Raw genomic sequence first — 18,123 nt, 5'->3', positions numbered from 1 at the left:
TTTTCCGGTTTCATTCTTTGTGTAATACCCGATTGCTTATGCAGGGAAAATAATAAGCGCCAACATGCATCTCAAACGTGTTTTCTGGTTGTCGTAACTGTAATGAAGTAGGCTGTGTTTTAGCACCATGAGAACAAATTTGGTCCAAATGTGGACAACTGTTTGTTTCATGCTACTCGAGTGGATGTATTTACTGAAATGCTAGAGCCACTCCATTACTCGTCCAGTCCTTGCCCTTTTTAATTTTGACTGCACTTATGCTAATCAGCAGGATTAGAAACTCTACCAAGACACAGCTCCTGATTTCCCCAAAGGTTTAGGGCATGGAGGGGAAAAAAATCAACCCGGAGGAGGAGGTTCAAAAGGGAACCTGTCTTCATCCTCAACACTGAATATCCATTCATTTCAGGTCTTTCATTGTTTAGGTGTAGTGTTCAGGTCATGGGCGGAGACCATTGATATCAAAACATTTCAAGACTGGTTTTGTTTACAAGAAAATCACCTTCAAAACAGTCCTCTTGCACAGCAATACAGAGCCCCCAGTGTTCCTGCCACTTCTGGAATGTGTCCTGGGAGTCCGCTCTTTCGGAGCGTGTCAAGAACCTTCTGCGATTCGCGTCGGATCTCCGCAACGGGGTCAAACTTCCTCTTTGGGAAGAGGGCGAAATCCGCAGGAGCCAAATCTGGCTAATGGGTGGGTGCGGAAGTGAGATGCGAACAGTTTCAACATTTTCGGGGGGTTGAGTTTGTCGAAGGTCTTCGTGATCTCTCGCAGTCCTCCGGTGATGTTCTTCCTCTCTTGAAGTTGCGTGCCGCTCGAACGACACGGCGATGCTGCTGCGAATGTCCCAATGCCAGATTTGCCCAGTTTCGCCCAGAATTACTGGTTCGCTCTTTTGTTCTGATTTGCTGTTCATTAGTTTTGAAACTTTTGGATACCACATCGTATTAATTCCAGTCTAAATCTATCCTTCATGGATCTTTCAGCTTTAATCATGTGGGAAAATTGATGACCTTGAAGCCACAGTTACTAAGTGGGCAGGGTTTGCGTAAATCCTAATTAGTCTGGAATGTAATGATGTAATTAATGAGCACAGAAATGACCTCAATTTGCTAACCTTTTTTTCCCCTATGTTCCTGAACAGAATATGACCGACACCTAGCGTACAGTAAAGGCATGGCGACGGCGTACCTGGAGCCCAGCCTGAGTCACGGCGTGGGCGGAGGGGTCAAGTCTCGTCTCAGCGGGGGAACCGAGCGCTCCGGACCTGCTCCCGATCGCGTCCTTAAGGTCATCCACCACTTTGAGAGCAAGAGCGAACACAGCACATGGTGCAGCAACATCCGTCACGGAGACGCCACCGATGTCCGGGTAAGAGAGTGGCATCTTGAACGCCAGTGTTCTCTATGTTCCTAGGCAGGAACACAGGTTCCAAACCAGATGCTGAGCCTCACTGTTAGTTTGGATTTCCGACATAAAATAGATTCTGTGATTTTAACGGTATTTAAGTGACGGTTCCGTTAAATTTCGGTGCGGTTGCAGCGAAGAAATGCAAAATATAAAATTGCTAGCCGTTTTTTATTTTTTTTTATTTTTTATTATTAACGCAGTTTATCATTAACATTCGTGAACATCGACAGTTTTAATTTTTTAAACAATTTTAAATAAAATGCCTGCATGGTTTAAAAAGAAAAGAAAATTAATCTAATTAATATAATACACGTTACTATAATAATTAAATGGAGTAATCAATCAAAATGAAACAAATTGAAGTGATAAAATGACATAGTTAACATTTGTCAGACCCCATTTGGGTAATACAGATAAAACAGTGTGTGTGTGTGTGTGTGTGTGTGTGTGTGTGTGTGTGTGTGTGTGTGTGTGTGTGTGTGTGTGTGTGTGTGTGTGTGTGTGTGTGTGTGTGTGTGTGTGTGTGTGTGTGTGTGTGTGTGTGTGTGTGCCGTATTTTTCCGCGTATAAGACAATAAAATCATTAGACGAAAAATTTAAGGTCATCTTACACACAGAAGTAATCCGAGTAGAGAACTACCCCCATACCATGTCTCTGCAAACAGGCTTCATCCATTTACAAGCCTTATGTAACTGGCTTTATGTGATGCTGAACAAACTAATTACAACACATGCCGGTGGAGTTGGAGCGCATGTAGGCAGCACGCAGGTGCGACGGTGTAGGTAATGTTGTCAAGTGTGATGCAGAATACAGTGTAGTACTGGTATGTAAACTTTAATTTCATTTTGGGGTGGAAAAGTTTGAGTCGTCTTATATATGGGGGCGTCTTCTTCTTTCGGCTTCTCCCTATTAGGGGTCGCCACAGTGGATCATCTGTCTCCATACCCCCCCTGTCCTCTACATCTGCCTCTTTCATGTCTTCCTTCAACACATCTTTAAACCTACTCTTTTCCTCCTTCCTGGTGGCTTCATATTCGGCACGTTTTACGCTGGATGTCCTTCATAACACAACCATTTCAAACCAATTACAACCCTCCCCATTTATCCGGGCTTGGGACCGGCACAAAGAGTGCACTGACTTGTGCAACCCTAATGGCTGGGTTACATGGGGGCGTCTTATACACGGAAAAATACGGTAACACCTCAGCTCAGTGGCTGAGGTGTAAATCTTTAAAATCCAAAGGGTGTGAGTTCAAATCCCAGCCACACCAAACCAAATTGCCACACTAAGCTCCTGGGCTCCTGGGCAAGGAACTTAACCCCATAGCTGCTCAGTGGTGAACCGACGACAGGGTTGTGGGCGGCCGAGGCTCATTGATGCACGTAAGGTGCGAAGGCTGGTCCGTGTGGTCCGATCCAACAGACGAGCTCCTGCGGCTCAAACTGCTGAAAAAGTAATGCTCGATGGGTCACGACTGTTTTAGCAGCAAAAGGAGGACGACACGATATCAGGCAGGTGGTCATAATGTTCTGCCTGGTTGGTGTATAATGGAGTGGAATTCAATATGATTATGGGAAACAGAAAGAAATTGTATGATCCAGAAAAGAATGAAGCGGGGTGGAATATTTCAGCGTCTATACGGTGTGAAATGCCGAAAGGTCTGTGGAACTGAGCCTTATTGGACATGAATTATTCACCGTAGTCAATAAGTTCTCCTCCTCAGTGTAGTCCTCCTCATTTTCCCACATGCAGTCAGTCTGTCACACGCCTAAGCCGTTTCATAGATTCATGTTCCACACGGGTGAAGTTCTTCTCAAGGTTCAAAATTTGCTAATTTCACTCTAAGGTGATGTGATTTGTGCGCTCTGCTCTGTACGTCGAGCCTCTCCAAGTCCATGTGGCAGGGCTTTTTTGAAGCTCTAATCTCTTGAACTTTTCTCCCAAAAGTCTTCGGCTTTTCCGTAAATCCTGGGATCTGAAGGGTTAAATTCATTAGCCACTCTGTTTCCTGGCTCTGTAAAAAGCAAGTCAAGTCTGTTTTTGGAGCAGATGCTCTATTGATCAGCAGGCTTTCCATCCGCCGGGCGGATTAACATCTTGTTCTTCTTACTGTGACGGTCCCTGGTGGATTCTCGCATGTCTCTGATTTGTCCGAGCTTTAATCGGCGCGCGTGTAATCGTGCACTGACGCGTCCACGCAGCCTGTAGGGTTAATCACCTGAGATCCTCTTATTGCAGTGTTCTATTAGCCTTCATGTGAAATTAGTAGTCTGGAGGCTTTGCTGTAGGGAGTTATTAACAGGAAATGAAGGTAAATACGCAGGTTCCTGTAGTCAAGATTGTCTGAAAGATCTCCCCTCACGTTGCCTTTTAATCTATATGCTTATTTGCAGCCTTCAAATGCTACGTTCACAGTGTGGCATAGTTATTAATTAGGTTGGAACATGATTAGTTGTCTGTCTGTCTGTCTGTCTGTCTGTCTGTCTGTCTGTCTGTCTGTCTGTCTGTCTGTCTGTCTGTCTGTCTGTCTGTCTGTCTGTCTGTCTGTCTGTCTGTCTGTGTGTGTGTGTGTGTGTGTGTGTGTGTGTGTGTGAGATTGCTTTGGCCTTAGCTGCATGTATTGTAATTCCTTATGTAATGCTTAGTAGGGGTGTAATGGTACATGTATTCGTACCGCAATTTTTTCAAGCTTTCGGTTTGTTACACATGTGTCCCAAATGCAATCCTTTTCATATGTGGAATTTAATATTATTATTATTATTATTATTATTTATAAACTTTAAATGGCAGGATGGCAGGAATTTAAAAAAGAAACTAGAGTTAGCGCAGTGTCACTGTTGCTACACACTCCGTACCGGAAATACGATTTGTTTTACACATGAATGAACGCGCTAAGGAATCAATAGCGCTCACAATAGCCCTAACCAGTAAGTGGCTAGCGGGCTCACGCTAGCGCTATGGATTATAGATTCAAGAATTTCTATTTGGTTTTTTTTTTTTTTTTTACAAACATAGTTATATGCAGGATACAACTTGCAGTGAAATGTAAAATAAATAAAACGAAAAAATCGTGAATCCATAGTGCTAATGTTAGTCGCTAGCCACTTCCTGGATAGCGGCTAACGGTAGCACTGCTGATTTTTTTAGCGTTTTATGTCCAGCCTCTTGACAGGAGAAAATCCTGACAATTCCACTCGAGGGAGTAAATGAATGAAGGATGGAAGGAAGGAAGGTATTTGTTAAAGGATGCTAAAATAATTAGAACAGTCTGTATACACATCTGTATTACCCAAATGTGTCTAACAAATGTAAACTATTTAATAAAAAAATACAGTGGTATATACAGTGGAACCCGGTTATGTCGATGTCCTAGGGGGTCGCCAAGAAGCATCGAGATAACCGATGATCGAGATAAACGAAAATCAAAATGGCGGCAGTATATTAACGTGCTTGAAATTTCTTTATGTACATGATGTGCGTTAATAAATGAGAATGTGCATGCACGTGTTTTTGGAGGGTTTTTTTTACACAACAGCGTTGCCGCGATTTGTTTGATGAAGGCATGCTATAAAAATGTACATACATGTTTGTTAACTGTCAGGAATCAGGAATGTTTTCTCGGCCGCTTTCTCTGAAGCTCCCGGCTTCAATCGCGCACATATGGTGCTTGTTTATCATCATCACCAGCTCCTATTTAAACTTCCACACTCTCACTGTCCGTTATTGTTGGTATATGTTGGTTCATGGCGGCCGTTTTTATCGCTCATGCGTATCCCGGTACGTAACTTCCCACCGGCACTCTCTCACCGGCTGCTCTTTTCTTCCCAAAGCGCATCGCAGATTCACAACACAGTCTCATTGCAAGTGTGTCAGAGTAAAATGGAACTTTAGTTTTGAAGGCTAATTGTTTTGGGGGTTTTCCCCCCTAATGAAGCTGGAAATGATCAAACATTATTGATTGATTCCCATTTTCAGTAGGAAATGATCACATGCTGTCTTCAAGTGCAAAACTGAACACGATAATGATTAATTATTTAATATCGATATTATGTAGAATGTCCGGATATTGCAATCGGATCAGAAAAATGCAGAAACTGATGCAGACAAATGAAACACATTTGAAAATGTATGCACCTAATGCTTTAGTAAACTTCCTAATTAGGCTAATGTGTAATGATTAGCACACACACACACACACACGAACACACACACACACACAATTCCACAGAGACATAAGACATTAACCTACCACTGACTAGTAATACTCGAACACAAAATCCTGCCAAAGCCTTGCTTTATCATTCATTTATGTAATTGGAAAAAAACTGCAGTTTCGATTATATATGTAGCTTTGCTGAGATCATCTATCTTCTATTGTTTTTTGGCTTAATGCTCATATTTCTGTCTACTTTTTAATAAATCACTTTCCTGCTTTCTTTCTTGCTTTCTTTCTTTCTCTGTCTGTCTGTCTGTCTATAGGATCTACAAAGTATTATAAAATCTCAATGCATTAAACTACAGTCGGGTACAGAACATTTGATGGAACAGTTCAGAGATTTTTTTTTTGTATTAGATGGATGGATGGATGGATAGATAAAAAGGACATCATGATGCGACTCTGTTTATAACCACCACCATTATTACTGTAACACAATTTTAATATGTAAACGTTACTGTAGTCGCCTCGGAGGAGCTTCATTCTGCTTTTTCATACATTTTTGCAGTGTCCGTCTTCACCCCGATGGAAACCTGGAGTATTTTTTTCGTCTGCAGCATGCAAATGTATTCCCTTCAAATAGTAAACCTATTTCTAAAAATGCAAAGCAGATTGATTTACAGCTTTATTTACAAACACTTTTTTTTATGTGATTGATTTCTTCCCTTTCTATGTATCAAGTCCTGTACTTTTCTCTGAATTTCTCAGGGTGCGAGAAATGAACAACTAATCTCCATATTTTCAGCTCTTGATTTGATCTGTATGTAAGGTTTACTAGAGCATTTTACTGTTGTTTATTTAGAATTCAGACATCCTTTTCCTCACTTTTAGTGGAGAGTCTGGCTCCTCTGAGATGTTCCGGGGTGAAAATGGGACATGGTGGTGCCCTGAGGGTCCGCCTTGGTAAAAAAAAAGCTCCATGAATATGTCATGGTATGGAGCATTTGGGCTGAGCTGTCAGTGTAGATAGAGCTCAAGTGTGATTTTCAGGGCTTTGGATTTCCTGTAAGAGAGCTTCAGAGTCACGTGAAAAAGAGCAGCATGTTTTCTCTCGCTGTCTCCTCTGACATGAAGGTTGAAGATGCTCAAAATGTGATACTGTTCAACCCTAAGAGCCTTTATAATGCCTGTCAGGGTTCCAGTCCATACAGCCAGTGTGATTTACTTGTGGATTATCTTTGAGCCTCGCCTAGTGACCGGTCGCTCTACCGTGTAATGCAGTCTGGAAGGAGGCAGGGTGGAGAAGCCATGGGCTTATTGGAGCACCAGAGTGTGTGTGTGTGTGTGTGTGTGTGTGTGTGTGTGTGTGTGTGTGTGTGTGTGTGTGTTTGTTAGCCGGTTGGCCCCAGAGCTCAGCTTCAGCATGGGTGAGATCATCTTACATGACGTCGCCCACGTCTCTGTGAGAGCAGAGGTATTTCCAGTTCATCAGCGGTGTTTGGTGGTTTCAGTAGTTTGTATATTGTATATATTGTATTGAGTAAAAACTCCATTAGATGGTATGAAGAAGAAACCTTGCGAGGAACCAGACTCCAAAGGAAACCCATCTTGGGTTTGAACGCTTAAATGCAGAACTTTTAATGCAAACTGTGGCCATTGTAGTAGACTGTTGATATTAATTCCAGTCCAAATCCATCCACAAAGTTCTTGATCTGCTCGGGAGCTTCATGGCTCTTTAGGGCTGTTCATGCTCTGATTGGTCTTCAATCGAAGAGAACTCCCATCTAAAGGTAGGGGGTCAGGATGAATCAGCCAGATCTGAGTAAGATGAGGTGTCAACCACACATCAACATTTCACAGCATTAAATGATACCATGCTGACTGTCTAAATCAGGGGATCCCCAAACTATGGCCCCTACAGCCCTCTGAACAATGCCAGAGAAATATATTAAAATTAAAATTTGAAATGTTTCTCATTTTATATCTGTATTTGATAATAAAAGAAGGCTTTCAAACTAAAATGTCCCTTAGTTATTAATAGAGGTCGAGGCACTGATAGTTAATCACTGGAACTATCTGCTGTCAACAAAAACCCATACCCATAGTTTTTCCGGCTTCCAGTCGGCTGTCATTAGGAGAGTGGCCTATAGGGGCGAATCTTTAACGTTACGTGCCATCTGTTTTCACGAATGAGCCTGCGAGCTGCACAGAGAGTATATTTATTGATTATATTATACATTATTGAATATATTCATTTAGTATATTCAATACTTTGTTTTTTGGGAGTTTTGTAATAAAGTTCAGTACTATTTTACATTGAGTGTTATTTTGATTTGTTTTTGTATCCAGTATACATCGGTTGTTTAATCGGTTAAACGGCTAACTTTATGCATAAGTAAAGGCTACACAAAAATACACACACACACACACACACACACACACACACACACACACACACACCTAAATTGATGTGTATATGCAACTCATTTATTTGACTTCAGCTTGCAAAGTACATGACGTGTTTCACAACCTTATCACTTTTCTGGGTTTTTGTGTGTGTTTTTTCCCCTTTTATTATGAATGATCTTATAAATGGCTAAAATACCAGAGAAAAGAACTGCACTATAAACCTCCAATTCTACAATCGCACATGTTTCTCGCATGTGTTTTCCAGATATTCATCTAATTAGGATTTTTGTAGCCTGGTGTTGGCTTATGCAAAAATTAATAAATAAATAAATGAGGCAGTCAAAAAGCGTGCTCTTTTTTTTTTTTTTTTTTACCGCCTTCAAAAGTAATCGTGTGTGTGTGTGTGTTTTGCTCCTCAGGGGATCATACAGAAGATCGTGGACATCCACAAGGTGAAATGTGTGTCATGTTTCGGCCTCCGCCTCAGCCACATTCAATCAGGCGATGTCCACTGGCTCCACCCCGACATGGGCGTGTCTCATGTGAGGGAGAAGTACGAGCAGAACCGGCCGCAGGACGAGTGGAGGTAAACCACATCTTCCGTCTTTCCTTGTGCCATCCGTAACACCTGGCAGGGAAATCAATCTCCGGCAGATCGTTTGTTTTGGAAATGCTACATTTGAATAGGGTTTAGCATCAGCGTTCTCCTGTCCAACGACACTCGAAACTGAGGGAATTTGCTGGACGACCAGATACGGATTATTTAAACAAGTAGCCTTGTTTGTTAGCAAGTTAGATAGGAAGTGACTACTGGATTTGCTCATATCATAATGTAAGCTTAGTGATCTAGACCATTTATATACTATAGAGCAGAGATGCCCAAACGACGGCCCACCACCCAAATCGTGGGGGCAAATCTTCCTTTCTATTGCAACATCTCGCGTAACTTTTTTAGTTTCACTGCTAAGATTCAGAAACGTTGGCAGGACCTTCCTCTGTGAGCAGACTTTCATTCTGGTGAAGCATAAACCGAGATACAAACGAACAGATATCCTGAGTGTTTTAGGAAATAATAATAATAAGGTTTCTGTCAGGTGGCTGTATTGCTAATCGGTGGGAAAGCTGTTTCAGGCATTGAACCCTATAATGTTCTGAAACAGGTTGTTTTTAGGTTTCATTGTACTACAAATTTAACTGAACTAGAAAACGTAAACTGCATAAGGTTGGCATTTATTTGTATTGTATTTAATTTTATATATTTGTAGAGCACTTTTAAAAATAGACATGGCGATAAAGCGGTTATAAAATAACGTATACGTTTGCGCCTATAAGTTTGGTCCTTGAAAATTGTAAGTTTATCCGTAATGAGTTGTGGCGAGGCAAAGAAAAACTCAGAGACTTCACGAGGACGAAAGCTTGAGAGGAACCAGACTCAAAAGGGAACCCATCCTCATCTGGGTGGCACTGAGTGCAAGCCTGCCAATGCAAACTGTGGCTCTGAGACATTGAAGCATGCTTTTGATATTAATTCCAAACCAAATCCATCCTCAAATATTTATTTTTTTTTGAGTTTCTGAGTAACTTTTTTTAACGGTTACAACACAGAGAATGTTGTTGCACCGAAAGCAGAGGCACTGCCCAATTTTAACACGCATCATTTGTAAGCTGAACGTGGCTAACATTTAAAATCCCCTCCTCAGTAAATCCCTGACTTATGTTGGTTTGTTAAAGCGCTTATAAATCTAAGAAATCGGAGCCTGATAAATTCTCCGCTAACCTGCCAACGAAACTTGTCTAAATAGCTGTGATGATTCGCTGCTCCCGAGACTGAGCTCCTCTCCACAGTTCCACAGATCTAATTGCCTGTAACCACAACAGTTATCTTTTGTGGACTTGGAAATGTGTCCGCTTCAATAGTCTGTATAAGGAATTTTCCATCTCTGATCAGTACAACGCAACACATTAACAAACGAATCACTCTAGGGGTTTGGGTTTGTGTGTATGTGCGTGTCCCCGCTAAGATGAGTAGCAGTCTTCCCTCGTCGTCATGGAGATTTAGCCGGCAGTTGTAGCACTGCGGCAAACAGACTTGTAACAAAATAGTGTGTGTGTGTGTGTGTGTGTGTGTGTGTGTGTGTGTGTGTGTGTGTACACAAATGGAACATTGAGTGTAACTACTGTATGTGTTTACAGCACCTGCGCTAACAGCATTGCCATTGTAGAGCACTGAATAATGATCAGCACTTAAACTGCAACCGGACCGAGCGGACGGCGTGTCCTCCTGCCGTTAGGTCACGTCCTACACGCGCCACCTCACAGATGGCATTTTGTACGTGGTCTTCTAACTCTCAACTACTTCAGACAATGTGCCATTACTGCTCCACATCCCATTCAGGCTCTTGCTTGCCAGCTGTAGCTTCTTTTCATTCACCTTAAACTCTTTGTTAGCTTAACCGTACATCAGAATCACAGGGTCAAAGGAAACAAAAAGAAACGGCTCGTCCCGGTCTTTAATCACGCGCCGTTTCATTTCCACGCCACTCGACCCTCGGCTTTGTCTTCACGTTCTTTGATTGATGGTCCACCTGCTTTATCGGGTTGTTAAATAAGACGAGGAGACGTCTGGCAATCACGGAGGCCGTTGTTGGTGCCCGAACGAACACGAGCCCATGACAGAAAATTTGGTGGAAGAAAACTTTCATGTGTATAGCGATGCCCACCTTTAAACTTATGTCATTGTGTTCTCCAGCATGTCCTCTTTTGCTTTCGCTAATAGGAAGTAGGGTTGCAAAATTACAGGAATTTCCAAGACTGGAAACTTTCCATGGGAATTAACAAGGATAAACTGGGAATTTACTAAATTGCAGGTGAGCCGATAACAGGGAACTTAAATGTAGTTGAAGAAAAAAAAAAAGATATTGCTGAATATTTTGGTTAAAATTTCAGTGATTTCACCAAATTTCTATTCACTTCCCATAAATTCATGGTAAATTTCCAGCTTGTTATATTTCCAAAACTCCCCAGATGAAGTTCCCGTGGAAAGTTTCCCGAAATCTTTCTGCCCCTTTGCAACCCTAATAGGAACAGGATTTTTCCACCGCCTGAGAAAATGTAATCAACAGCAGCTCATCTTTTCCAATCTGCCATTTATTTCCTCATTGTTATGACTAGGTTGTTTTTAATTTGTCTGGGATTTGATGTCTGGCAAATTCTGTTTAACACGGATTCCGTGTATGATTCTGGAAAAAGTCTTCAACCATAACACACCATGTATTTCGGTCACGTTTCCTGAACTAGCAGAGTGATACGTGTAGTATTGCTCGGGACTGGAGTTTCATTAGTTTGGTTGGGTTGGAGCACTCGAATTATGAGGCTGGATTTGGACTGCAATTAATATCAACCATCTGCTACAGTGGCTCATGACCACAGGTTGGATCACTGAACTCAACAATGATGGAACTGTAATGAATGAACATTCGGTTATGAGGATGGGTTCCCTTTTGGGTCTGGTTCCTTTCAAGGTTTCTTCATCATGATTCTTCAGGGAGTTATTCCTTGCCACAGTAGCCAATGGACCACTCGTTAGGGAACTTATAAATTGATATTTTATAACCTCTTTATCTCTGTAAAGCTGCTTTGGATACTTTGCATTGTCCATTGTTCAAAGCGCAGTTTCACTAAACTGATTTGCAGAGACGATTGTTTCCTGGTTTAGATCCTGCCAAACGTGTGTACACATGCAGTATGGTGTACCACAAGGTTCTGATGTGGGCCCTGCTTTAATTTCCATTGATGACATCGATGCTTTGATTCTGTGCTGAGAGGCAGCACGAATTAACGATCGTCGGATCGTCTAATCAATGTGTTCTCCTAACCGAAATACTAACGTTTTCCCGCTACACATTTATTGCTGCTTTGTTTTAAATTGAAAACATGTTTTCGTCAGTGAAGGCCCCAGAGGTTAGCTCGTATAAAAAAAAAAAGAAAAAAAAAAAGGAGGTGTAAGAACATAAAAGCTCCGACGATGAATTAGTGCTGACACACAATGCATGTTGGAGGAACCAAACCCTCAGGGCAACACGTGTCGAACTCCAGCTTGATGTCTGAGCATGTCGACCAGGTGAGCTCATCCTCCAGTAGTCTGCGGTCACATTCGCATGCAGGAGAACATCTGCACCACCACATGCACTGCTCAGTTTTCCTGAGGTCTTGCTGGGTCTTTGTGTTGTCTTTGTACAGTTGCGGGGGGAAAGCATTCCACCTAAGCTCAAGACCTCGTGAGGGGGTGGAAATGATGTCATCTCCAAACCACAATGCTCTTTAATCTCAAAGGAACCTGAGGAGCCTCTAGCCTTCCTTACTTCTAGTCCCCATAGTCTTAAGTGCTTTCCTGATAATAGTCCCAAAATGGACACTTATTTTTATGATGTCCCCAGATTATGAAGGCAGCCAGGGATGATTACATCACCTCATGTCCTATCAGGTTTCAACCTCAATCTTAGTGTGGTATTAAAGCTTTATGTTTGAGCTCCTTTCTCCTACACCACAGTAATTCGCCCAACAGTTAATTATTCTTTTTTATTACAATTAAAGCCCGACTGGTCATCCTTTTCATTTGTTTATGGTTACATTTCATCACTTTTCATCATATCACATTTATCACTTCCAGGCATCGTTGCTTCGCGTTCAGTTCCTTCACTTTTTCTTGAAGGTAACAAGAATGCACTGTCTTTCTGCTGAGAAATCATTTAAGTCCTCTTTAATTAATTAATTTATTTATGTATGTATTATTATTTAAAATAAAATATAAATTATATACAGTTTAGTGTAATTTTACGTCTACTCTTCATTGTAACTCGCTGTCCGTGATGAAATTGCAGACGTGGCACCAGTTGCACAGCTCCCGATATACACTGGGCAATATCTTTTTGGAACGCTGACTTATGAAGGTTGGTGCTCCCTGTGACTGTGTGTGCAGCCCTGTGCTGCTATCTGTTGGAGTGTTACAAAACTAGATTCTAAACTTTTGCTAAAACAGTTTCTAATCAGACTTTTTGGGGGCGTTTAGCGAGTTTACCGGTGCGTGGAGTCTCAGGATTTTCACGAGGGCAGAGGGAGCACCAGTGTGCACTAATCACCGAGCTCGCTGCCAAAAAGGGATCACTTCTTATAGATTACACTGCCAAAGAGCTAAGTCCGAATGAACACTCATACATATTTACTCATGAACAAGCCTTCATTACACACAACTTCTGACTGAGTCACTCTTGCACGAGTACACTCGTTTTTGCTGACACAGAATAGGTGAGCAGAGCCAGAACGTCTCCTCTTGTCTGACGTACATTACCGGGCTTAGGGAGAGTAATGACTGGAAAACTTTCAGCATAACACACACTCTATCTCTCAGACGTGTTGTCCTGGCGTAGCTAACCCGATTCGATTCTGATACGCGGTCTCTCAGCACCGCTGCTGCTACGTTGAATATGACGCTTTACAATGCTACGGAGACAGAGGCGTGTGCTGAGTGTCACACAGAATACAGATTAACATGGCAGAGGTAGAGCTGTAACTTCCTGCACACACAACAGGAAAAGAACGTCTGGTTTTATTTTGTCTTGGTTTTTATTTTTTGCAATTTGTGAAAGGGGTCGTCTTTAGAAGTCAGAAGACATTTTAGTAAATTGATGATTTGTTTTCTGTCAAACAATGAAATAATTATTTAACATTAAAATGCATCGCATCAAATTTTTTCATTGCATCGTATTGCATTTTGTTGAATCGAACCGTATCACATCAGTATCTGCTTCATATGTATCTGTAATGTATCCTACCGTTGGCTATATTACAGGATGAATGATATGAGAAGAAGGAAGTGGAGTTTCTTTCGGTTACATTCATTATATGGACGCACATTATATGGACCCGATGAATATCATCGTGCTAGAACAGGTTTGGGTCTCCGAGTTACAGTAAAGGAAAATAAATTCTGCAGCATCCAAAGACGTCCACTTGTGTGCCATCTGATGTTTGTGGGAAAAAGTATGTGAAAGAACCACATATGGCTGGAAATATAAGTGTCCCAGACTTTGTCCATATAGTGTTGATATATACAGTAATAGAACATTATAGTGCCATTAAAAAAAATGGAATGCTGTTGCCTTGCAATTCTTTTTGCTGTAAAGCACATGTATTAGTTATCAGAGAGCATGGTGTTTTAAGGGGATCATGGCCTGAGGAAAGAAGCTGTGCAGATGACCCTAAGTTGACCCCAAGTTCTTATTTACATTCTTCGGTTATGCACGGAAGAAAAACACTAGGCGAGAGAATGACAGGGTGTCATTATACTCTTGCAGTTCACACAGAGAAGAACCAGGTGATCTGATGACTGACTTACTGGTTAGTGTGTTGAATGAGAACATGGGTTTAAATGGCATCATGCTTCTGCTATGCTTTGGTTACTTTTTTGCATATATTTCACATATAAACCCCCACCAAAAAAATAGATTTTGGCTTTCCAGAGACAGAGACTTCCCTACACCAGCCTAGGGTTATATAATTATTCACTCCTCCACATTGTTATTTCTGGCAGCGAGAGGGGTCACAGGCTAATCTGAGTCATGAGAAACCAGGAGGCTCTGCTGAGGTCATCATTAACAATTTAGTTGAGCAGCTGTAGTAGAAAAGTCCTCACAAACAGCTGGTTTGGGTGTTGGATGAGTGTGTTATAGAGAAGCAAGCCAGAAAATGGATCTTCGCCACTTGCCCGAGTCTACAGGATGTTTTAATTATACTGAGTTAGAGGTCAACCGATAGTGGATTTTACAGATAGGTTGGATCGTATTTGCCGCTAACAGATTAATCAACTTTAGTTTTTCATATGGATGCTGGATTAAAAAAAAGACAATCTATTACTATTATCTATTAATTCTGATAATAAATATTAAGTGAAATAAGACATGCATTCTAACTCTAACCTAAAGAAAAGTGTAAAATAAAAATAGTTATCTCCAGAAGGAACAAAACAAAACAAAACAGGCACTTCAAATAAACAGCACGTGATGTCAGTGATTCGCCTCTAGAGGCCGCTCTCGTACTGTATAACGCAACCCGGAAAAACTATCGATATGGATCTTCCAATAGTTCCAGCAATACATTTTTTTTTTTTTTAAGGTTGCTGAAAGAATGCCTCATGTTGCAGCATTTTAAAGAGACAAGCTTTTTAGAGATGCTTTGCAATATTGATTTGTTTGTCTGTCTTTCACAATACAAGTCGCCAGTGTCAATCTGATGACGCACTCTGCCTTGAATTCCTCTGAGCACTGCACTTTTTCACCATTCTCCCTGTCCCTGTTTCAGGTACGAGCTGCGGATCCGCTACCTGCCGAAGGGCTTCCTGAACCAGTTTACTGAAGACAAACCGACACTGAATTTCTTTTACCAGCAGGTGGGTCAGTGCAGAGACAGTGGACTTGTTCAGCAGTATTTCATTTCATTTTCTTTCTATTTCTGAAGCACTTTTAACAATGGTCATGGTGTCAAAGCAGCTTTACAGAGATAAAGTTGTATAAAAGAATGTAAAACTTGAGCGCCTATATGTTTGTCCCTAATGAGTGAGCCAGTGGTGACTGTGGCGAGGGAAAAACTCCCTGAGACTTCGAGGAAGAACCCTTGAGATAAACCAGACTCCAAAGGGAACCTCATTCTTATCTCTGAATGTCCATTTGTTACAGTTCCATCATTGTTGCGGTTCAGTGATTGGAATGCAACACTGTTCATGCAACCACTGTAGTAGACTTGATATTAATTAGAGTAAGAAGATTCTCCAGCAAGAAGATTCTAAAACCTTTTTTTCTTTAGCTTTTTTTTCCTCCTGCAAATGATCCAGTGGTCCAATGGTGCTGATCTGGAAACAAGAATCATGACATGTTCCACATGGTCAACTTTCATCACCAGTATTAAACATAAACGAGATGGATAAGTGCATCAAAGACTTTTGTACTGGTGATTACAACTAAACAAATGACATCAATGTTTTTAATAGGTGCATTCAGAAGACAAGTGTTTGTGCTGATATGGCTGATAAGAATATCATCACCCAGCTCAAATCTGAGCCTAATGTTTGTCCACAATATTATAATCATACTGCAATAAAATACTGCAGTTTTAGAGAAAAGAAAAGAAAAAGAAAAATCAATCTAGTAGCATGAAAGAATCACGTCGTGGCACCCTGAAGCCAAATCAAATCCAGTCACAAGGTCTCTAGAGATTCCCGCTGCTAAAGAAACGTGGGCTGGTTTTCAAAAAGCAAGCTTTTCCTCACCAAAAAAAAAAAAAAAAAAGGCTTAGCAGTGGGTGTGTGAGAGCCCTGCGGTTACGTGGTGTAAGAACTGTGCCAGGACTGCGGATGGTGCTGATCCACCATGCGAGTGGATTTACACTGAGCGATTTAAGATTACGTGGATGAACAGGCATGAAATTCACAGCTCCGTCTGACAGATCCATCAAACGGCTGGTTTGAAGGCACTCTTTCTGTTTGCATATTGTGTCTGTAGTAAGGGTTTGTACAGGGATATTTATGAAACAGGTTGAAAAAGGCATGCTGTGACGTCGTGGCATGGCGTGGCCTGTAAGCTGACGTTTAGCACGATGGACGGCTTGAGCGCTGTGGAGAAGTTTCCTTCATGTTGAAGTCGTCAGCACGGAGGTTATGGTGGTTTCTTTGAGAACATGGGCATTCTTCGTAGAGCAGGGATCCCCAAACTTTTTTCTGTGAGGGTCACATTATTGTCCTTTTTTTAAAAATGGGGCTCGGGTAGGTCTGTAACAGAACTAGTAAATGCTAGAATAGTTAACGCATATTAAAAGAGCCATATTATTTAAATAATAAATTTGTTCATATTCATTTCTTCATGATCTATCAACCGATTACATTTAAAATGAATACTGAAAAAAATATTTTAAAATAAATACTGAATAAAAAAACAAACACTGTGTAAAATAGTACCGAATTTGATTACAAAATTGTAATAAAAAAAATAATTATAATAATTTACAGTACTGAAAATGTGCTAAAGAAATTATAAATATATTTGTTAATATCATAATATAATTTAAATAATAAATACAGTGGAACCTCGGAGCTCGCGAGGGTTAGGGACCAAGACCGGTCGCGAGTTCCGAATTTTCGCGACCTTTTGATACGCCCCTTCCAACCCAGTAAAAACCCAAAGAACACTATACGAAATCGATTTAAATGAGTAAATACCACTATTTCACTCCATAACACTTAATTAGACTATTTTAACAATACTTTATGTAAATTAACAGCAATTACAATGCTTAATTAAAAAAAATAAAGTACAGGTACAGTAAAGTATGCAGTAGAGAAGTACAGTTTAATAATACATAATAAAAATAGTTTTAAAGCATTTTTTAGACAATTTTAATGAGATAAACCTTGATTAGAAATGTTAAAACTAGCGGTTTGAGCAGCTCGCGGTTGCTCACGAGCCGATCTGAATGAGAGTCGCCGGTCGGAATGAAAGTCGCGAGCATGCGAGGTCGCGAGCGCTGAGGCCGCAAGGTTCCACTGTATACCGCTTTCTGTGCAGCACGCAGTCTCTCACGTAAAAACAGGCATCTGTATTTCGGCCCTAAAGGCGGCTTGCTTAATAACAGCGGACCGAAAGCCAGAAAAACTAGATTTTTGCTCTCGGTGCCTCGATCTAAATTAATAACTAAGTGAAATTTTAGTTTAAAGCCAACTTTATTGTATTATCATATACAGGTATGAGATGAGTAAAACATATTTAAAATTAAATTTTCAAAATATGTCTCTGGCCATTGTTCAGAGGGCCATGTTCGACCCATGGGCCGTAGTTTGGGGACCCCTGACCCTAGAGGTTTGTGCAAGCGTGACTGTCTCAGAATCAAATTGCTGCGGTATAAAAGTAATAAAACACACCAGGACATGTTTTATTGGAATCAAAGTCGAACTTTGGTTGCATCAGGATGCATCAGTATCATGGAATCTTTTCCTTCAACACACCCCTGAATGTAATATTCCCTACATTCAGACTATTCTCCAGGTTTTATATTTCTGTCAGGACAAGATTTTTCTTAACATGTGGAAGCATTGAGGCCAA

At 41.0% G+C, this 18,123-nt stretch overlaps 1 protein-coding gene across 24 annotated transcripts in view; it reads left to right on the top strand.

The window, feature by feature from the left end:
- The window catches only part of ptk2aa (protein tyrosine kinase 2aa), a 128,046-nt gene that overhangs the window by 52,814 nt on the left and 57,109 nt on the right, over window positions 1–18,123 (top strand). For all 24 annotated transcript variants that reach the window (XM_083523507.1, XM_083523524.1, XM_083523515.1 and 21 more), the window contains 3 exons: window positions 1,146–1,372; window positions 8,398–8,564; window positions 15,335–15,422. In XM_083523507.1, the coding sequence (XP_083379633.1) occupies window positions 1,146–1,372; window positions 8,398–8,564; window positions 15,335–15,422 (482 nt within the window). The remainder of the gene's footprint in view (window positions 1–1,145; window positions 1,373–8,397; window positions 8,565–15,334; window positions 15,423–18,123) is intronic.

This window comes from Silurus aristotelis (assembly GCF_946808225.1).
Source record: "Silurus aristotelis genome assembly, chromosome: 21".
Lineage (NCBI taxonomy): Eukaryota > Metazoa > Chordata > Actinopteri > Siluriformes > Siluridae > Silurus > Silurus aristotelis.
Note: the sequence above shows the minus strand (reverse complement) of the source record. Positions and strands in the feature narration are given on the sequence as shown.